Source organism: Epinephelus lanceolatus, chromosome 19, assembly GCF_041903045.1.
Source record: "Epinephelus lanceolatus isolate andai-2023 chromosome 19, ASM4190304v1, whole genome shotgun sequence".
NCBI classification, from domain to species: domain Eukaryota; kingdom Metazoa; phylum Chordata; class Actinopteri; order Perciformes; family Serranidae; genus Epinephelus; species Epinephelus lanceolatus.
The window spans coordinates 3,798,358-3,821,024 of record NC_135752.1 but is presented as its reverse complement, the minus strand read 5'-3'; the positions used below and the strand labels follow the sequence as shown (position 1 = coordinate 3,821,024).

General features: G+C 40.2%; 1 protein-coding gene across 12 annotated transcripts in view; it reads left to right on the top strand.

Moving 5' to 3' along the window:
• The first annotated feature begins 651 nt into the window (after positions 1-651).
• Positions 652-22,667, top strand: part of sptan1 (spectrin alpha, non-erythrocytic 1) — a 45,229-nt gene continuing 23,213 nt past the window's right edge. For 10 of the 12 annotated variants that reach the window (XM_078162392.1, XM_033647033.2, XM_078162391.1 and 7 more), the window contains exons 1-21: positions 652-773; positions 10,506-10,745; positions 10,962-11,087; positions 11,644-11,784; positions 12,455-12,735; positions 12,870-13,014; positions 13,116-13,270; positions 13,503-13,638; positions 13,791-13,892; positions 14,711-14,848; positions 14,964-15,074; positions 15,253-15,330; positions 15,467-15,622; positions 16,942-17,146; positions 18,476-18,657; positions 18,770-19,013; positions 19,217-19,339; positions 19,455-19,672; positions 19,892-19,984; positions 20,166-20,300; positions 22,148-22,296. In XM_078162392.1, the coding sequence (XP_078018518.1) occupies positions 10,509-10,745; positions 10,962-11,087; positions 11,644-11,784; positions 12,455-12,735; positions 12,870-13,014; positions 13,116-13,270; positions 13,503-13,638; positions 13,791-13,892; positions 14,711-14,848; positions 14,964-15,074; positions 15,253-15,330; positions 15,467-15,622; positions 16,942-17,146; positions 18,476-18,657; positions 18,770-19,013; positions 19,217-19,339; positions 19,455-19,672; positions 19,892-19,984; positions 20,166-20,300; positions 22,148-22,296 (3,155 nt within the window). In that variant the 5' untranslated portion in view covers positions 652-773; positions 10,506-10,508. Of the gene's footprint in view, positions 774-4,324; positions 4,438-10,505; positions 10,746-10,961; positions 11,088-11,643; positions 11,785-12,454; positions 12,736-12,869; positions 13,015-13,115; positions 13,271-13,502; positions 13,639-13,790; positions 13,893-14,710; positions 14,849-14,963; positions 15,075-15,252; positions 15,331-15,466; positions 15,623-16,941; positions 17,147-18,475; positions 18,658-18,769; positions 19,014-19,216; positions 19,340-19,454; positions 19,673-19,891; positions 19,985-20,165; positions 20,301-22,147; positions 22,297-22,667 lie in introns of those variants that run through there. The other 2 variants (XM_033647027.2, XM_033647028.2) reach the window with 2 other exon arrangements.

Sequence of the window (22,667 nt, the reverse complement as noted above, 5' to 3'; positions counted from 1 at the left end):
TAACAGTGTGCATGAGCAGCAAGCAGCAAGTCTTTTTGTCCTGCCTCATTCACTGTTTGTCTTACAAAGTGTAATGTTATTCCTGTACAGTTGGAAAGGTAGTGTAAGGGACTCTTCTTTAGTCCCTGGGGCATGACTGTGTTTATTATTGTCATTATTATTATAATTATTATTATTGTTAGTAGTAGTAGTAGTGACATTATTTTGATCCTCCCTGAAGCTATTAATATTAATATTTTTCCTTAAGCCTCCCTGAGTGACTGGTGAAAAATGCATGACCCTCCTTACACCATAGAATTGTTTTTCGATTTTTATAACTTACCCCTTGATGTTTGAACGTTAATAGTTTAAGACAAAATCCTGGAGTTGAAAAAAAGTGTTGGTTTTTCACTCTTGTCATGAAAAGTTAGTGCAAACGCTTTTTTGATAAATTAGTCTAAAAAGGTAATGCCAGATCACCAGCTTTCACTTCTGATATTTAAGAATGCTGATTTTTGTCTAAACCACTCTTGTTTTTATGCCTGAACACTATAAGAATATAACAGTTAGGGTTCAACACAGCTGAGAACATTTTGTGTTGAGCATGTTATGCTCTGACAGTTTCGGGTATGTTCGGTATTTATCGGTGTTTTCCGTACAGCTGCAGAAAATTGCGTCACATTTGGTTGAAAAAAAAAAAAACAGCCATACCGGAGAGCAGGCTCGCTGCATCCTTCGCCGTCGATCCGCTTGGTCAACCACCACTTAGTAAGCTCTTTCGTAAACAGACAGAGGTATGGAAAATGCTTACATTATTGTTGCGTTGGCCATTTTAAGATAGATTGATTGCAAAAGATGACCGTGTTTTCCTAGGTGCCCTGTTCTGTTAATTCAGTTTGTCTTTCCTGCCTGCTCCGGGTTCGCTAGCTCGGTAGCTAACGTTAGCTAGCTGCAAGCATTCCTTTTGTTGGACGATATTTACTATATGGATTGTAAAATTACCATAGACTGCTTGCTAGCTACCTTTGAGTTAGATAGTATTTAACTAAATCTTAACATTATTCACCCTGCAAAATGACACTAGCTTGCATTGACATCCATCAACCTGCTTTGCTTTCACTCAAAATGATTGTTTTAAACATTCACAAATTGATGTATTTAACATAATTATTACGCTTTCCGTCTTGACTATGTACCGTCGACGTTTTGATAATGCTGGTTTATTTACAATGTTCACGTTAGCGAACATAACCCAGGGGTTTGTCAGGAGCCGCTAGCTCTATCTGCTAACTAGTAAGTTAAGTCGGCTGGTTACGTACATTTGCAGAAACCAAATATGATTCACCAATATACATTGAAACAGGTTTTCAAGCTCAGACTGTACATTGTGTGTTTGAACTAATGAATGAAATGCCATCGGATTAAAAATGGCAAGGTTATGTGGGTGGCTACAGTAGCTGGTCGGCCATGACTGAAAGGGAGCCGCCCAGAGAAGCTGAATACCTTTGAACATATGGCCCCAGCTGTCACTCCTCTTATTACCCTGCAATTTACATGCGGACAGTGTCTTGTTCAATAATTTACACGCGATCTATGGTGGAGGGATATATCGAGTGAATGAACAATCTGTGAAGCAGTTTTGACAATAGCTAGCGTAGATGTCTTTAAGGAGTGGGCCAAGGTTATAAAAAGACTGGTATCTCTAGCAGACCATAACGGAATATACTTCACATAATAGTGTATAGTTTGCATAAAACTATATAACTGGGCTCCTGATAACGTGAAGGCGCTATTTCACATCTCTGTAACTGACTCTCCAGGCAACTGACTTTGTCAGGGTGGTGCCAAGTTCTTCACATACCAACTGCCCCCTCTACTCTTCAGAGGAATTCAGATAGAATCCTACAGTATACATTCTATAAGATACTAAGCACCATGTAGTACCATAGTTATTGTTGAGAATCACATTATTAACCATGCAAACACTGTTTAAAAGATCTCAAGCTCATACTTACTTGTGCTGTTTCTTATGTATGGTTCTAAGGATTGGAATGTGTCATTTGTTATTCTCCAGTAATGTGCCATAAACTTTTGATTAGCGTGAGAACAGTTAATCACAGGGTGGTCGTAAAATTTCTTTCACTATTATGTATTGCGTCTTAGGGGTCTAAATCACAAGTTTCATCATGATGTGATAGACTGATTCTTAGGACAACAATACTATACTGCGATTTGATTAAATCCAGGAGGCTGTGATTGTAATGAGACAATATCAGTAAATATGGTCATTAGGGATGCACAATAATTTCGGCATGTCATCGGTATCGGCCTATATTGGCCTTATAATGAACTATCACAGTTGGCCTACATTCTTTTTCTTAACTTGTACAATGAATGAACATTATGTACATTGAAAAGCATTCACTTCGTGTCTCCATCTACTGGTTGGCCCTCACAATAAGAGTATGCATGCATAACATGATGTTAATTACACTACAGAAGAGACTTGATGATCACTAAGATTAGGTGGGGGGGGGAAAGTGGATATATCGATATCAGATATCGGCAAAAAAATCAATATCATGCATCCTTCATCCTTATCTGTTTCTTGGATGATTACCATTTTATGCCTGGTGCTAGGCTGCTGACACTGTTTGAATGTTAAGGGAGGAGGTGTGCTTTGATGGAAATTTCACACAAACATGGCATGGGAATTTCAAAATAAAGGCGTATCCTTAAATTGACAAAATGAAATTAATGTTTTCACTTTGCATTGATGATACTGGATCATCATCCATCCATCTATCCCTCCCTCCCTGATGAGTGTCATTGTTGCACTGCTAGATATGACTTTCATTTGTTTTTTGGCTATTATATCGGCCTCAACTCTAGGTAGCTCCCTATCAGCCAAATGTAAAATGGCAGCAGCAGAGAATAGGAGAGTATTATTGCTGGCACAGACATTCATTAATTAGCCTATTCAAAGCAGAGTATAAATAGGACAGTTAGTCGTTAGGCTTAAAATTGTATGAACATAAACTAAGTAAGCGCTGGAGCCTGACCTAATGTTGGCAAAATGGCAAAATAGGGCAGCTCTTCAAATTGTACCACTGGAAATACTTCCTAGATATTCCCAGGGCAAATTACAAGTCCCTCTACACTGCCTAATTTTAATTGGATCGTGTTACAGTCATCACTTGATCACATGACATATGAATATTGTTCTCCATGTTACAACTGACTCAGACAGCATGATTGGAGCTTCTTTTCCTTTTCTCCAAAACAGGCATCAAACCTGATCATCCTTCAGTGAAATTTGCTGTTATGAATCCAAAATTGATCACTGATGTGATCCAATCTACATCGGTGTACTTCAGTTAGCTGTAGTTCAAGGCAGTGTTTGTAATGCAAAGTGGACCTATCACACCATTTAAAATAATGCATGCAGTGTTTAATAATGTTGTTAGAAGAGGAGGGTGGGGTCAGTGGTTTCTGCAGGGTCAGCTCTGCAGTCACTGGTAAACAACCTCTTTGTTTCACTCTTGAGTAATATCAATAACTTGCATCATTTGAACACAGCTTTATAGACTTTGCTATGTGCCAAGGTCTGTGCTACAGTGAATAGAAACCTACATATTTCTCTTCTCCAAACTCCCATTTCATTGTAACTCCAGGGTGACCATGACCCAAATGAAAAATAGCCCTCCCTGTCTCTGGGGCTGGCAGCTTTGGTGTTGGCCCTGCAGACACAGTACAGCCTGCTAACTCATTGTCATTCTAGTGCTGGCATGAACTACTTTCCAGACATTTTGAGACTCTGCTTGTACAGAAGAGTCAGGTTGTTTCCATCTCAAATGTACAGTGATTCTTGATTTTATTGACTGCTGAAACATTATCATGATGAACTTCATACATAATGCTTCCTGTGAAAGCATCTTCTCATTGCGACTACTCACTGCTGATTGCTTCTTACTGACTGTGCGATCAATGTTATGCCCTACCCAGATACACAACATGACGACATTTACTAAACCCAAACTCAAGGTAACATCCATGTTTGTCTCACCATACTTCTGTGTGTTTGTGTGTGCCGGTGTGTCTTTAAGTTTGTATAGGAGAGAAGATTCGAGAGAAGTGTAGGGCAGCGGTGATGTTGTTTTGCTGAGTAAAGGGATGGGAGAGAGCTGGAGGGAGGAGTAGGGGTTACCGAGCAGAGAGAGACGCATGGGCTGGGCTACATCTTGGCTTGCTCTTTTGTACAGCATAGTCACTGCAGGTGCAATGCGTCTGTCTGTGCTGCGGAGCAGCTGAGATTTTGCTTCTTCAATCATATCAGACTCTTCTAAGGAGTGTACTACAGATGTACACATCACTGAAGACTATGACTTCCTCATGGATGTAGCCATCTGATCAGCCAAGATACAAGAAAACCTGAAGATCCAGACTAGAAAATCTAATGTGTGTATGATTTGGTTTGGTTTGCACTGTTTCTTATTTTCATCTTGTAAAGCTACCAACGCAGATCTTTCAGTGTGAAAATTTTATGTTTGATTTCATTTGAATGTCATGAGGATTTGGTAAGTGGCTGATGATGTAAATTATGCATGTGTTTGACTGTGTTGGCCCTTATTTGTAGTGAACTAGGACTATCCTGGTCTCATACACTCAGTATGGAAAGAATAGTTGATTTTTACTGCATGTCTTTTGTTAGTGTGATATTCTTTGCGTGAAAATGAAGGTGCATTCTTTGCTTAAAATAGAATAGATTAACACAGAGATACTCAACTTGTTTTGCCCGGGGGCCACTTTTGCAAAATGACTCATGGCCAAGGGCCATTGGCAAAAGCCCCTCACAGTTCAGGTGTATGCAGGGGTGTTTCTTTGGTTTGAGGCAATTTGGGGCTTAGCCTGGACCTCTTTCAGAGTCTGGAGGACCCTCTCCATGCACTTCTTTGATATACAAGCTCTATTGTGATGCTTTTTATGCACCCTGGCACCTTATTTACATTGAAAGCGGAAAAAAATGGCCATTGTGAATCAACTTATTTTCATTGTGAATTAGAAAATGGTTGGGGAGACGCCCGGCACCCTGTCACAGGCTGCTTGTTGAATATCACTGGACTAAGGTAGAGGTGAACCCAATTTCGTGCTTTTCAAAATCTGAAAGTGTTCAGTGCTTCAGAAAACATTGAGATTCGTTGGCCTACTGTTTGGTAGCTACTAGTTATCAGTGTAATGCGAAGTTCACGTGGAATCAGGCAGAAGGTAGACAGCAAACCATGTATCATTTAGTTGACAAGAGCAGGACAGTAAAATTAGGTGAGGCGAGCAGAGAATATCAGCGACTGTAATGGTAGAGAAGCTGTCCTCCAAAGTAAATCACGGCACTAACAGTATTTTTTTTAAAAGATATTTTTATATATTTATTATATCGTATTTTTGTACATAGATGATTTTTTTTGTGTGGTATGCTATGGACCTCTCTCTGTGTCCTTAATAAAGTAATTATTATTGTTATTTATTATTAATAATTGGACGTTACCAGAATCATTACTTAATTAATACAATCTCATCTAATATATTTTCTTCCATACTTTGTAAACAATGCAACATCATCATCATCATCATCATCACAGCATATCGTCATGTGTGATTTGCTGTCCTGACATTCTGTCAGGCTGTTTGTTTGTTTGTTTGTTTGTTTTTCCTGTGCTGTCCAGAAGGTGTTGTCCGTCTGCAGTCTGCCGTCTGCCTGCTTCCATGTGAATGCAGCATAACAGGAGAGTGAAAGGCTATTTTAACTGACTGAACAGGAGCTCTGCAAATATTAACAGCTCGTGTCTGCCAGGGCCACTGGTCTTATGTTTTTTTTTTTGTAAAACCTTTTACTGTAGACTCTATGTAAAATCAATTTTAGATAAGGTGTTAATACTTGCAGTTGGTTTCTGAAGGCTACTATCTTGCTGACTAACTACGATTGCTTCAAACTCCGATTTAGCTAGCAGCACTTACTGTGTACTTGTACATAATAAAATGACTTACTAAGATTCTTCAGATGCATCTACTTCAATAAACTGATTCCCCAGTAAGGTATTTTCCTGGCTGGCCATGCTGTAAACAAAGGGAATAACAGTCAGCTGCAGGTTGTACGAAGTTCAGTTTGAGGAAGGGGAAAAGACATGTTGCCGTTGTTACATCATCTTCTTCATTCTCTCTCCGCTGTTCCACAGCAGGGAAATAGGCTTGCCTGGTCTCATGAGACTCTCTCATTTCCTGCAAATTCCTGTAGCTTCCATCCTGCCAGTATGGCGTCAGTATGACCCCTATTCATAACAGATGGTTCACCATAGTAACTGGGAGTTGCTAAGTGAATGACTTCATCCACTCCTCTCGGGACTTCTAATGATGACAAAGGGTTTAGGGAAGGTCATTGCAATCTATTAAACTTCTGGAAAGATGCTGTATTCTCTGAGACAGAGTCCGATTACAGGGCGTAGCCATGCTTCATGGTAACAACAGCAGAGTTCAAGATGACTTTACACATTCTGTACTTAGCTTATGAGCTTCTATTTAGAAAGTGGGATGTATTCAGACTGGAGTTCAGCTTAAACGTGGATTTATGGTCAACCTCTTGATCAGTGTTGTTAAAAGCTGTTAAATGAACAATCCAGGTAATCCCTAAAGTGTGTAGTCATTCATTTTAATGGAGTGGATCAATAACCATCACCCTCCATTTATGATCCTGGCAGGCAGCCGTTGTTTATAAGGTAGCTAAGCTAGCAGGACAGTCTGTCAGCCTGTATTTCTGGCTTTGAGGGAGAAAATTTTAATTGGCAAATTTATATTCCGCTTGTTCAAGTTCCTTGAGTAATTGTTTCAGCTACAGCTTTTGTTGCAGAGTTTGCTCAGAGAATATTTATATCTGTCTATATAGTACATAGGATATATCTGTTCCTAACAGCCACCAATTCTTTTGCTTAAATTTAAGGCTGAACAATTAATCACATTCAAACAGACATTGTGGTGCTAAAGAATGCAGTTTTCTCAAAAGAAAAAAGGAAATCACAATTAGATTGTTTAACCACATTGTTAATCCCCACATAATTTTCAAACAGTGAAAAGTAATGATAGTGGCAGTATCTTTGCACTGGCCATTTCTGTGCCTGTAAAATTGGACTTTGGAAGGGGATGACTTGAAAAGTCACATGCTGCTGGGAAAGTTCAAAGTTCCCACCCAGTATTACATTTTGAAAATGCCTGTAAGAGATGGAAGAAAGGGAATTACAGTTACATGACTACAACCATCTATGGAATAGAGGCCAGCTGATATCTGTGTGCGTGGGTGTTTGCAGAAGACAGCAGAAAACCCCCGCAGAGCAGCAGTGAGGTGTCAAGAGGGAAAACTGTTATCTACTGTTGCAAGATGGGAGGAAACACTATCAGCAGTTGCAGGGCTGTTTTAAGGGGTGTCAGAGAGCTGTAAGCAGTCCTGCTCTGACACTACTCATTTTTCAGATATACTCCATTTAAGTTGTTAAAGTTCTGAATACTTTAATCAGACTTAAAATTGAACCAAATATCCATTTGCCTCCCTTTTATTCAGTATGTATCTAGTCCTCTAAAAATACTAGTCATCTTTACATTGAGTTGACAGGATGGCACATGGTTGTAAATATTTTGTGTCTTTGCATTACAAATGTTTTTGTCACTTTGTGTTTAAAAAGTTCTAGTTTGAGCAGCCCTTATAGACAGTGTCAGCCAGACCAGTAATGTACCATTACACTGAGAGACTAATTATCAGTGCATGGACAGTAGGTTCATGGCAGGTAGAGGTGAAGGAAAAAATAGATACAGCATAGTATTGCAGTATTTTTGTGTGGCAGTGTTGTATCGTTACACAGAGGCCAAGTATTGATTTTTTTATCATATCCATTATTAATATTACAAATACAACTTTTGGTAGCGTACTAATATAATACAATCAATAGTTTTTTCAGTCTGCTAGATATATTTTGCTAATAATAATTTGCTGTTGAAATAGGTCATAGGTCAATGTCAGATAACCCAGAACATTTTTTTTAGGAAAATTGTTATAGGTTCCTGCTTTAAAAGACATTAAGAAGAAGAAACCAAAATGTTTGATAAAAATGAAAATTTTCTAACATGTAATATGATCAAAAACTGCCCCCAAGTACTTAGGGGCTTCTGGCAGTAACTGTAAAGCACAGTACTTTCTAAATAAACCGTGTCTGCTCAGTTAAACTTCCTGGGATGAAAGGCAAATTATATACATTTTGTGAAAATTGCAACCTAAATCATGGTAACTTTGAAAGCTGTTAAACTGGGTTGCTAGAAAATGAGATCCCTGTGTCATCATTGTTTGGGTAGAGATTGATTTATTAATGGGACTGGTTCAAGGCAGGTTGTAGTAAGGCTAATGAATGTTGGCAGTAGCCCCTTTTTTAAACAGCCTGTTCAAGGCAGGTATCTTGTGCAGTTATTTCTCCTTGTTCTGGTTGAATATGGAATGGGTGGGGCAGTGTTGGTCCATCATTAAGCTGGCAGCAGAGGTAGTAACAGAGCCAAACTGACAAATGTATAAAATGACAGCAGATGCTGATGTGTTCCATGTCATGCCTCTTTGCTTCCAGAATCCAGCATGATATTTAAAAACACACACTGGGGCAGCATTGTGCCAGTTTAGTTTGGGTCAGTGTAAAAAAGCTTTATTATTGCAGTAATACAGAATCTGCATCTGTAATTTTAAAAAAAAATGCTAACAAAGAGGTATTAAATGTCAAATGGCTCTTTGCATAGGGGTGGGGAGGTGAGAAGGATCAGATTCACACATGTGTGACTTTGTGATGTTGAAATCAGAGGAATTGTCAGTAACATTTGTCTGTCCCCTATTGCTGACATCACTGCAGAATGAGGCTGAGGTCAATTCAATCCCTGAGATGATTTAAGCTCTCTGTGAACTGGGACAAGTTAGGAGATGGGGGAGGGGTGCTGGCTAAAATTCTGGACTGTCATGTTTTTAACGCACTGAGTGGACACCGCTAATCGGCTTACAGTATATTCAGTGATATAGTGGGGTATGTTTATGTGTTTGGGCTCACTGGGATGTTTGCTTGTCTGGCAAGCTAATGGTGCCTCTGGGGACCGAAGCATCTCTGTCCTCTGGGTCTGGTGGAAAAAGCCCACTGCAGCTGCACTGCTGACTGTACTAATCCTCCCATTGAGTGTAGACATGGACCAGGAGACAGTCTCACTATCTGTCGCTTTTTGTCTCACTATCTGCAACATCAACAAAAACCCACATTCATCTACATTTAGGCCTGACAGATTCCACACACAGCACCACCCTCAGCCTGCACTCAACTTGGACATCAGCTATTGTGCTTGGGGTTTGATTGACCTTGGTTTGGTTAGACAGATCAATATCTGTCTTTGTTCTTCTTTGTATCCATATGAAAATGGATTGAGTCTGGCACAGAAACTATGCTGTTTTTAAGTATTTGTAATTGTTATAAACCACCAGATAACTACAGGGTGAAGGTTTCAGTCTGGTAAAACTACCAGCAGTCACACCTTGATCAGTTTCACTAATGATTGCTTTAATTTTGAAATTCTGAGTGGTTTTCATCTCAGCCCCTCAGACTGTGCTACCCATACTCTTGATTTCCCAGTTCCCTGAAATTAAGCTGGTGTGAATGCCTATTCGAGATCATGTGTTTGTTGTGTTTCAACAAGGTTACTAGCTACACATTCCTCTCAGTTAGAGGCGACAGTGGCCATGTGGCCAGAGGCACAGTGGATAGAGAAGCTGACTGCAGTGATTCCATTGTGTAGTGAAGCCTAGGCACTGTTCGCATGCATGTGGAATTTCCGCCCCCACCCCAGTTTGGCATTTTACTGTTTCAGCTACTGGCCCCTTGGTTGCTCAGCTTGAGACAGGATGGGGTATTTTTGCGAAGGCAAAGAGTCTTGTTCTTTGTATCCTGCCTTACAGCTCCAAGCCAAGTTTGTGTTGAAAGAGAAGTTGCATTGGCCTTTTGATTTGAGAGGGACTTTAAGTTATATGTGGTCTTATTAGGGATAAAATGTTAAAATGTCAGAGTTTGATGAGCATTGTGTGAATTTATCTGCAGCTTGGTTGAATTTATGAATGTTTTGATATCTGAGAACTGTTGCAATTGGTATTTGTAATCTGGAAAAAGTGAGGGTTGATTTTAACTTTGCAAAAAGCCGGCATAAACCTATTCAAATGAACACAGCTGTCTTACTGTGATGGCTTGTTTGAACTTTTCTTTTATTCCTATTGTTATTCATATAATGTCAATATTTGGGTGGCCTGAGTGAGTAAAATGTCAAATCATTCAAATAAAACCATGTCTTATACCTGTTACAGCTGCTTCTCTGCACAGAGTTGATCTTTCAATGATGTAGCTTTAAACAAATATAGTAAAAAAAAACACACTACATGTTCAGAACTTACTCACAAGTCTTATATGATGTGTTTCCAGAAAATGGACACCACAGGGGTTAAAGTGCTGGAGACAGCCGAAGACATCCAGGAGCGCCGACAGCAGGTGCTGGACCGCTATCGGCGTTTCAAGGAGCTGTCGATGATGCGTCGGACAAAGCTGGAGGACTCTTACCGCTTTCAGTTCTTCCGCCGTGACGCGGATGAGTTGGAGAAGTGGATCCAAGAGAAGCTGCAGATCGCCTCTGATGAGAACTACAAAGACCCCTCCAACCTGCAGGTTTGTCAGGCTGCTTTTTAATATGTCTCTGTGTACAGTATTTGAACCCTATTAGACTTTTAATATGCCTTGGTACTGTGCCAAAAATTGTTAGCCAGGGTAGGTATGTTTTTATTCATTTCGATATTTTAAATCTGCTGTCAATTATTTAGTTGAACCTTTGAGTGACTCTTCCCTTACCCTTACTATATATCTCATGTGTTTTCTTGTACACAGGGTAAACTGCAAAAACATCAGGCCTTTGAAGCTGAAGTTCAGGCCAATGCTGGAGCCATTATCAAACTGGATGAGACTGGAAACCTTATGATCAGCGAGGGCCACTTTTCCTCTGAGACAATTCGAGTAAGTCACACAATGCTGAGGATGCATATGTATGTTTCCTGAATATCCTATCCATTGTTAACCTGCTCCATGTGGTTCAGTCCTACACGCCTTACCGGACACAACAAAGACCCATAGTTACAAGTGTCAATATTGGAGAGTATATGCAAGTAGGTGCTGAGCTGCTGTGGACATGTGACTCTTGAGTGCAGTGGAAATTTTTCCAGATCTGGCTCTTTGCAGAACATTTTCCAATCTTGTCATTCTGTTGTTTTATTGCATGTACTGTGTCTCACAAAGGAAGGGAATTTTTTTTGTCCTACTGTTGGAATTTTTAAACAGCTGTCCTAGTATAATAAATGCCTTTAAAATTCCAGGACGCAATTTTCTGTATTAGATAACACATGGAAATTTCTAATTCGTTATAAAGGAAAAACTACAATGATATTGTGTCTTATATTGGAGAGGGGATGTTTGCCCACCAGTCTTCAACCCTTTTACTTTTTTTTCTCACATCTTTCAATCCTCATCTAATTAACGATCTGAAAAATCCTTCTGCTTCCTTCCTGTGCCTTAGACTCGTCTTGAGGAGCTGCATCGCTTATGGGACCTTCTGCTGCAGAAGACCAAGGAGAAGGGCATGCGTCTCCTGCAGGCCCAGAAACTGGTCCAGTACCTGCGTGAGTGTGAAGATGCCCTGGACTGGATCAGTGACAAGGTCAGATTTTCATCTGAATTTTTATACAAAAACATAGATAAAAATTGGTTCATGTGAAAAATATTACTACTGGAGTGAACAAATATTCATGTATTTCTGTATTTAGGGGCATTCTTTAGAATTTTCAATTTAAGTCTTTCAGTTCTTCTTGCCATTGGCAGAATAAAGGAAATACTGTTTCTGTATTTGCTCTTTAGCTGCTCTAATTAAAGTATCTTTTGCTTTCATTAGAAAGTTAAAAAAAAAAAAAAAAAAGAGCTGTCCTTATTTAAAGGAAATTGTAATTGGTGATGAAGCCAAAAAGACTGCCTGAGATTAATGCTACTAATTCATTTGAATGATGAATGAAAACCAATTTTGTCAGGCAACAACATGCCAAGAGGAAAACTTTTGATTCACCAGTAACCATAAAGCAAATCAAGCAACTAAAATTAAATTCAAGGGGGATGACAAGCTGTAGCTGTAAGTGCACAAAGAATCTTGAAGTTGACTGAATTGTGAGGTTATTCAGTTCAGTTGGTAGTAGGAAGGATAAAATGGTGCCCAAATGCTCAAAGACCTTGTAAGTGAAAAGTAAAGATTAATACGCAAATTGATATACCTTTTAAAGCATAGACATTTGACCTAAGTATAAAATTTGCCTATGATGTTCATCCATGTCCACTTCTAGGAGGCCATAGCCACCTCCGAGGAGCTGGGCCAGGACCTGGAGCATGTGGAGCTTCTGCAGAAGAAGTTTGAGGAGTTCCAGACCGATCTGGCTGCCCACGAGGAACGTGTGAACGAGGTGAACCAGCTGGCAGCCAAGCTGATACAGGAAGCCCATCCAGAGGCTGAGCTCATAGTTCGCAAGCAGGACGAGGTAAACGCAGCCTGGCAGCGCCTGAAGGGTCTGGCCCAGCAGAGGCAGGGCAAGCTGTTTGGGGCAGCTGAGGTGCAGCGCTTCAACAGGTAAACAGCATAGTATTTAAGTAATTATCTTTTTGTTGAAATATGGACACTTTTGTAATTTTAAAAGACTCCAGTAAGAAATCTCGTTGTGCGACTGTGTAAATACAAACCTGTTTGTTTGATTCCAACAACAGGGATGTGGATGAGACCATCAGTTGGATCAAGGAGAAGGAGCAGCTGATGGCCTCTGATGACTTTGGTCGGGACCTGGCCAGTGTGCAGGCTCTGCTTCGCAAACACGAGGGTCTGGAGAGAGATCTGGCTGCCCTGGAAGATAAGGCAAGAAGATGGTTTACATGATATCAATGCATACAACACAGCCATTAAGTTAAAAACTTCTATAAACTTCTTATTGTTTCCCTTTTTTTCTCTTAATCCAGGTCAACACTCTTGGTGGTGATGCAGAGCGTCTGCAGCAGACTCATCCGCAAAATGCCTCCCAAATCCATCTGAAGAAGGACGAACTAATCACAAACTGGGAACAGATTCGCACTCTGGCCGCTGAGCGCCACTCACGACTCAACGACTCCTACCGGTAAAATACCAGACACAGCTTGGTGATGCACTGTCTGCTGAGCCACATCACTGTTATCTGACACATCAAATATGTTGCAAATGTTTTGTTTTTTTTGTTTTGTTTTATTTTTTCTAATTATAAGGAAAAAAAACTTCTCTTTCACAGGCAGGTATTTGCTCAGTGCTACTGTTTAATGTTTCTCTACAGAACTCTGCTCACTCCTGCCCTCTTGTCACAATCTGTTTTTAAGGCTGCAGCGTTTCACTGCTGACTTCAGGGATCTGACCAGCTGGGTGACAGAGATGAAAGCTTTGATCAATGCTGACGAACTGGCCAATGATGTGGCTGGAGCTGAGGCTCTGCTAGACCGCCACCAGGAGCATAAGGTAATATCTCCCACAACACACCAGGTCACACAATCTTGGAATTTGATCACCATTTTAGCATCGTCCTTTGAAAAGCTGAATACAGACGAATGTGCAATGTTGATTTCACATGTAAAAAGAAGCAATGCAAGGTTGTCTTCTGTGTTTCCCAGGGAGAGATTGATGCTCACGAAGACAGTTTTAGAGCCACTGATGAAGCCGGACAGGCCTTGCTCAATACAGGACACTACGCATCTGAGGAGGTCAAAGAAAAGGTACAACGACAGCACTCAGATTGTACTTTCTCTTTTTCATGTAATATTATTCCTGCAATCTCTTGTACTCAGAACTCAGACAAAAGGCCCTCCCCACACAGAAAAAAATGAAACTCAGACAAAATCCATCTAGCCCAAGTTTGTCAACATAAACACACCTGATGTCACAGCAACATGACAGGGCACACAGTGAACTGAGCAGCCCTTTTATTGATATTCACTACATATATTTTATGTAGTGTTTTGCATTGTGAAATTTACCCTAACAATGTTGTACCTGCCATTTCCATTCAGTTGACTTGTGCTTGATAGAAGTCTTTGCAAGCATGCTTATACCCATCTCTGTCTCCATCCACAGCATAATTTGTGCACACAAGTTGTACAGCTTTGTAATTGGCTGTGGTTCACTCTGTTATACTCGGCACCCGTTCACACAATATTGAGCTGTTGGCTATTATTTAAATGAGCGAAGATGAGCAAGACAGTTGACTTATTCTGTATGCTGCCTCTCTTCGCAAATGGCATTGTGGTAATTGATGGAGTACCTCTGTTGATGCTGTTGATGACCAGAGATTTAACATATGTCGGTTTGCTGTGGGTGTCTACGTTTTACAGAACAGGTGCACAAGAATACTTTGAGATCAAAATTTGGAATTACCGATTTGGAATTTCTGTCTTCAGACTTGCAATGGATTGCAACATATCTGACTGTGGTTACATTAGCACACTAACATGTATTATGTTTTAACATTGAACATGTTTATAACAGTGTGTTGTGTTGTCTTGTCTTGTCTTGTCTTGTCTTGTCTTGTGCGTAGCTGGGCATCCTTGCTGAAGAGAAGGAGTCTCTGCTGGAGTTGTGGGAGGTTCGTAGGCAGCAGTATGAGCAATGTATGGACTTGCAACTCTTCTACAGGGACACTGAGCAAGTTGACAACTGGATGAGCAAGCAAGAGGTAACCTGACATACCAACTGACACCAGAACCTTACTTCAAGAAAGAATAACCCCCCTGCATATTGTATGGTTGATGTGATGTGCCATGTTTTAATGTTGTATGTGCATTGTTTAGGCTTTCCTCTTGAATGAAGACCTTGGTGACTCCCTGGACAGTGTAGAGGCACTGCTGAAGAAACACGAGGACTTTGAGAAGTCACTTAGTGCCCAGGAAGAGAAGATCACTGTAAGTTACTCCAGTTTGTCCACTTTGCCACATCCACATTCCACCTCTCTTAAGCAAGGATTTCATTACTACTGCATGGGAGTTGTACAGTCACTGCCAGATTTTATGCAGTTGTCTCTAGAGTTGTATTGTTAATAATAGGACATCTTTTAAATCTCCTTGTCTTGTACATCTCCAGGCCCTGGATGAGTTTGCCACCAAACTAATCCAGAACAACCATTATGCCAAAGAGGACGTGGCTACTCGCAGAGATGCTGTAAGTACCCTTAAATGAAATGTATAAACCACCTCAAGTATGAGCACTGAATGCTACAGCAGCTGGCATGATTTTGTAACTTATCTCACTGCAAACTCAAAAGCAACCTGTTTTCTCTTCCTTCTCACATTTATAGCTCCTCAACCGTCGTAATGCCCTGCATGAGCGTGCTCAGTCTCGTCGTGCTGCTTTGGAGGACTCTTTCCACCTGCAGCAGTTCTTCAGGGACTCCGATGAGCTCAAGAGCTGGATCAATGAGAAGATGAAGACTGCCACAGACGAAGCTTACAAGGTATTTCGTTAAAGCATTGGAGATCTTGTTGTGCAGAGATGTGTCCTCCATTTTGAAATGTGTTTGTACATCCCTTTGTGTTTCTCAAAGTCAAGGATCCTTCCTTGGTAGGACAGGTCCTTCTAAGGAAGCATCCTACAGAGGCAGGGCAAGAGTCCTTCCTAGCATTAAGTGAACACACATTGGAACAGGTGCCCCCAAGTGTGCATTATTAACTCTCAGCAGACTGAGGGGGTTTCAGGGTACTGTGATAATTTTGGCATTCTCTAATGTTGTATTTTCAGTCACGTGGCTTTTAGGGAGAAAATATGTCTGAATTATACTTAAAAAAACCCAGGTAGGTTAAATCACATTTTTGTAAAAAGTAGTTTAAGAATTCTGCTACAGTTTGTAAAAAACTGACTTTAACCAAGTGATGAATTTTTTAGGTTACTTGGGGTGATTCAGTGAAGTCTTAGGAATATATGAAGCGATAAAACTTTCATCTGCTCAATTGATTTGGACAATTAAATGGCTATCTAAAAATATATGTCCTATTGTTTTGGGATAAAGCTTTGACAGTGGGAGGGATAATCCTTGTTTTCACTGAATATGCAAAAGTTGCTGTTCACAGGTGAGGCCAGGTAAAGCCCCCACAAACACTCATAGACACATTCACACCCTGGTTCCTTTTCAGAATGCAGTTAAGACAACATATGAAAAAGTCCTACATCACCACAGCAACTATAGTATGTACACAGATTCACACACACAATCACAGAGTGATTTCAAACTGTTCCAGATTTTATATTTGTATCACCACAAACGCAGCTACAATAATACCTAAATAATATATATCTAAATCACGTTATTTATAGAAGCTCATTATCTGGCAGTGGACACATTTGATAGTTTAAAACTATAGGGCTTCTGCCAATATTGTTTTCATGCCTTTATGCTAAAAACTCCTAGAGACATTATTCCAAGTAAATTCTATATTTATCTAAATCCTACTGAGCTCCGCTGGGGCAGATTTCATTGAAGAGGCCCCGCCTTCCCTTCCAGCAAATCGTGTGCAAAGAATTGTGGGTACTTTATACCCACTGAGGATGCACCCATGCATCTTTGAAATTTCTGTGAAAGAAGGACGCAGTCCTTGGTAGAATTTGAAGGTTCCTTGACATTGGAACAGTCCTTAGGTGGGATTTGATGACGTAGCATCCTCAAATTCGGCCATTTAAGGATCCTTCCTTGACTTTGAGAAACACCCCCTGTGTCATGCCCACTGTTTCTGACCATTCCATTCTCCAACCTCTGTGCCTTTGCTCTCTTGACAACAGGACCCCTCCAACCTGCAGGGCAAGGTGCAGAAACACCAGGCTTTTGAAGCTGAGCTGTCAGCCAATCAGAGCCGCATTGATGCCCTGCAGAAGTCTGGCCAGGAGCTGCTGGATGGAAAGCATTACGCCTCCACTGAGGTGGCTGGCCGCATGGAGGAGGTCAGCTCCCAGTGGAAGAAACTGCTGGAGGCTACCGAGCTCAAAGGTACTGGCTATAGGAAAGCTTGGGTCAACCACTTCTGAACTGAACTGAAGATAATGGAAGTGCTGCAGTATATGGATAGTTTTGATTTCATCCAGGTTCAAATTTAATATTGTCAAATGTGAAATTTTCTATCATATATGGCAGTACTACTGTATATAGTGTACTATACACATTAGTAAACATTTATGGTCAAACAACCACACAACCAGCACACAAGAACAGCACATATGAAACCTGACAACTGTATCAATCAAGCAACAATTAAAAACAATTACAAAATTCATTTAAAAAATTATTAAAAATAATAAATGTTTAAAAAATCCAAAAGAAAGTAAAGGATCTAGCCTGAGGACAGTTTGCAGTTTCTCCCATTTAAAATGTGCATAGTACCTGAAACTAGTTCTGCCAAGATGAAGGAAATGGGATATCGGAGGTTCAGTAGTTACTGGATCGTGTACGGCTAGTTGCAAGATTTCAGAGAGAGAAGAGTTTGGATTTCAGTAGTGGAGCTTTATTGATTAATGTTATGAGATGGTTATTTTTTCTTGTCCATAAGGAAGTCCGTACAGGTGTGTGACACAGCAGTGATGACCACAAAATTTGTCGTAAGTGATGAAGCGTAATGCACTGATAGATGGGGTTTAACCATTGATTTCCAATCCAATCCAGCTTTATTTCTTAAGCACCTTAAAAACAACCACAGCTGAAACAAAGTGCTGTACATCAAGAATAAATAAAATATTAAAACATAGGACATAAAAAAATAAACGATAACACAATGAATCAAAACAATAAAATACAACTACAAAGTACAATATGACACAAAAAGAAACAACAGTCATACCATAAAAGTAATAAAACAAATAAAAGCAATTTCATACAATAAAAGCAATAAAAACAGATGTTTGAGGATGTTGCTGCATTACAGCAGTTCAAAAAGACAGAAACTCGAACACACAATCATGTTTGTTTTTTCAGTTTCTGGCGAAATCTTTAATATGAATCTTGAATGGTAGTCTACTCAAGGCAAACCAAACCCAGAGTCTGGGTTGGAGTGGAACCAGGGTCATATAAAATTGCGTCATCTGCTATGTAATGTAGCACTGTAGTACTGATGAGGATGAATAATGTTATATATATATGTGTATATATATATATATATATATATATATATATACATATATATCCACTATATATCCACTGCTATATATATATATAAAAATAGCAGTGGACCAAGAATAAACCCGTGCAGCACCCCATTGCTGATGACATGTGAACAGTCTGAGCTGAGTTTTGATTGCAAGTTTTATTTCTGCTATTTAACTTTAGGCATCAAGCTCCGTGAGGCCAACCAGCAACAGCAGTTCAACAGGAACGTAGAGGACATTGAGCTGTGGCTGTATGAAGTTGAGGGCCACCTAGCTTCAGACGACTATGGAAAAGACCTGACCAGTGTCCAGAACCTGCAAAAGAAACATGCACTGTTGGAGGCTGATGTGGCCGCTCACCAGGTACCAAATACTAGACATACATTATGAAGGCATACCTAGGAATTATAGATGCTAGCCCTTTTCTTTCGCTCAAAATAGTTGAAAAGCAAATGTGTGGATTTTTCTCTCTCAGGATCGCATTGATGGCATAACAATCCAGGCTCGCCAGTTCCAAGATGCTGGACACTTTGATGCTGACAACATTCGCAAGAAACAAGAGGCTTTAGTGGTGCGTTATGACGCTTTGCGCGAGCCTATGGCTGCACGCAAGCAGAAACTGTCTGACTCTCTGAGGCTCCAGCAGCTGTTCAGAGATGTGGAGGACGAGGAGACTTGGATCCGTGAGAAAGAGCCCATTGCTGCCTCTACTAACAGAGGTAAAACTTTTCAGCCATATTTGCTAGTACCATAAAATGAAAAACGTTGTGGTCGATGAGCTATAGTTTCCTTCCAATGGTCAGTTTGAATAGATAAGCAGTGAACTTGGAGGATGCTCGAGTTTCAGTTGAAGCCCACCATATTTAGATATTTCAAATAATCGATGGTCTAAAGAAAATGTCTCTCTTGATGTTTTCCTCAGGCAAAGACCTGATTGGTGTCCAGAACTTGCTGAAGAAGCACCAGGCCCTGCAGGCTGAGATCACCGGACATGAGCCTCGCATTAAGGCAGTCACCCAGAAAGGAGAGGCCATGGTGGAGGAAGGTATTCACTTGAAGCCAAGCCTTGTTTGCTGTTTCTATGAGATGATTGTGACCTTGGTAGGTGAAATATTGTCCCAGCATTCAAAATGCGAGTCATTTATGTGTGGGGTCCTCAGGACACTTTGCTGGAGAGGATGTGAAAGTGAAGCTGACAGAACTACATGGACGCTGGGACACTCTGAAGGCCAAGGCCTCCCAGAGGAGACAGGATCTGGAGGACTCTCTGCAGGCCCAGCAGTACTTTGCTGATGCCAACGAAGCAGAGTCTTGGATGAGGGAGAAGGAGCCCATCGTGGGGAGCACAGACTACGGCAAAGATGAGGACTCTGCTGAGGTACGTGAATAGAGAAGTTATAACAAAATATTAGTATATAAGTATCACATATCAATTAGTCAACTTCTTGCTCTTTAAGTATGAAGTATATCATTTGTTGATCTTTTAGTATTTCCACCCCAAGCTCTGTTTTTGATCATGTTACATTTATTCCACAAGCTTTGAGCTTGTATCCCTTTGTGACAAATGCACTTGTACTGAATAGTTTGTCTTCCAAAGGCTCTGCTGAAGAAACATGAGGCCCTGATGTCTGACCTGAGCGCCTATGGCAGCAGCATTCAAGGCCTGAAGGAACAGGCCCAGTCCTGCAGGGTAAAACTTGATCCCTCTTCACACCTCAACACTGCACTGCTCAGCTTCATGGGAGGGGTTTTTAATGCACAATAAAGCCTCTGATTGCTAGACTGTTAGGGAGTTTTCAAATTACCATACTTTCTTCAGTTTAAGCAGGGAACACAAATCAGTGACTCAAAATGTTTGTTTATCTGAACAGCAACAAGTGGCACCAACTGATGATGAGACCGGGAAGGAACTGGTCCTGGCCTTGTACGACTACCAGGAGAAGAGTCCCCGTGAAGTTACCATGAAGAAGGGGGACATCCTCACCCTGCTCAACAGCACCAACAAGGTACAGACAAATCCAGCTCAGTTTACAATAGACTTGTCAGCCCATTAACTGGACCTTTGGCTGAAACTAACCTGGCCACCTTGAAGAGATTTTGAATTGGAAATAATCTGCATGTTACTTGCAGTGATGCAAGTAAGGTTTTTCAGGGTTTAGGTATATTTATATTCCAGAAGAAAACTTTAAGTCATTTATTTATTCATATATCAGTCACTATAATGATCAGTATTCAATTACTAAGCAATTACCAACTTTCAACAAAAAGTCATTCAAGAGATTTAACACAATTCTGTAACTAGCATATTATACTGTTACAATTAGATGAGATTGAATATGGAGGCTACCAAAAACTGAGGCTGGTAGTCTAGTCATGAATCTTTGGTGAACCTCTAGTCCTGAGGTTCACTACCACTGCCAAAATTCTTAACCTACATTACATTACATTCTTTAGCTGATACTTTTGTCCAAATTGTCTAACAATAAGTGTTTTCAACCATGTGGAGTGGATACAACCCAGAAATTGCAAGAATCATGCAAATAGATCAACTTTAGCAAATGTGCTAAAACAAAAAACAAAAACTGCCCTCAGGAATATAATTTTTTTTACATGTTACAAATGAAACAAAATGTTTCAAATGCACCAGTCTTTAAAGGATAAGGCTGGCAATATCCTTTTTTTTTTGTCGACAAATCCCATGAAAAACCAAAATCAACAAATGTTATGCCACATTTCCACTTCCTGGTACGGCACGGTTCTACTCGACTCCACACGCTCTTTTTTTTTTTTTTTTTCTATTGGCAGGAGTGGTGGATGGCATCTGGTATTTTTTGGTGCCATTTCAGTTGAGGTTCCACGTGAGCTGAGATGAAAATAGGAGGTGGAGCTAAAACACTGCAGAGCACTGATTGGTCAGAGTGAATCATCAGTTGACACTTGACATCCTGTACAAAACCCACCATTTTTAAATATCCAAGCTACCGCCAAAAGCAACTGCAATTTTGTTATTTACTTGACCGCAGATTTTCAAAAATGGCAAGCCACAGAACTATGCTGCACACAATGGCGTACAATTGACAGAGTGCAACAAGTATCACGTTCAAAGTTCTGTCACAGCAGTTTCATATGATGTTGCTTTGGTGATCAGTTGAGAATTCCACTTATACTGAAAGGGGTACTCTCAAAACAAAACAAAACAAAATAGAGAAAAGGATCCCAAATCAAAAGTGAGTTAGGCCAAATCCTGTAGTTGAAATGAGGCATTAGTCGCCCTCTTTTTATTTTCTGACATCCTGACCCTGTCTGTGGCCCATTGGTTCCAACATGCATCCATACATCTTCCATACATCTGTAAACTTAAATTTTAAAAGCAGGTTATATGGATTATTTACTTAGTGTATTGATTGTTTACTCACTGTAGTTTTTAGCAAATGGTATATTCTGGTGAGTATTTGTAGCAGCAGGATGGTGTATGTGGGATCGAGTGAAAATAAACTACAGTGTGTGTGTTCATGGTAATAAAGGAACATGTCTCCCAGTTCAACAGTGTGGCTCATGAACATGTGATTTAATAATGTGTTTTTGGAATGGAACTCTATGGCACACAGAAAGAGGATGTATTAGGCTTTGATACACAAACAATACTTGTTAGACCTCATGGGTTTGTTGAAAAATAGAAATATGTAGAATATCTATACAAATATCCTGCAATGTAACATGTTTGTAACACAGAACAGCCATTAGCACGTTGATTGATTAAAAATGAGCAGACTTTTGCAAAATGATGATTTACATCAGAAGATACCTCATCAACATCACTTGCTGATGTTCCTCTCTCTCCTCCCTGCTGCAGGATTGGTGGAAGGTGGAGGTGAACGATCGCCAGGGCTTTGTTCCTGCTGCATATGTGAAGAAGCTGGACCCTACCCAGTCCTCCTCTAGGGAAAACCTGCTGGATGAACATGGCAGCATTGCACTGCGCCAAGACCAGATTGAGAATCAGTAAGAAACCCACACCGTAACTTCTTCAATTTTGCAGCGGAATGTAAACTAAGTACAAAAGGTAAGAAAATTTGTGTTTGGTAGATTATTACTTTGTTGTAGCAATGTTGGAAAGCCTGTTTATTTTCCTTTAAATGGTGCCGCATTTGTGGGATGAGCAGCAGAGCTAAGTATGTGGGTTGCACCCATGAAAAATTTGCCAAATCTTCTCTGCCAATGCCAAACAGCTGTTTTTTTTTCACTGTTGACAATTGCTTGGTGTTGTTTGGTGGATTGGATGATTGAAGTCTGAAGAAACAAGACATATTGGCAATTTAACAGTTTATTCATTTAAAGCGACACTTACCTTTCTGGAAAATTTAAGCTTTTGT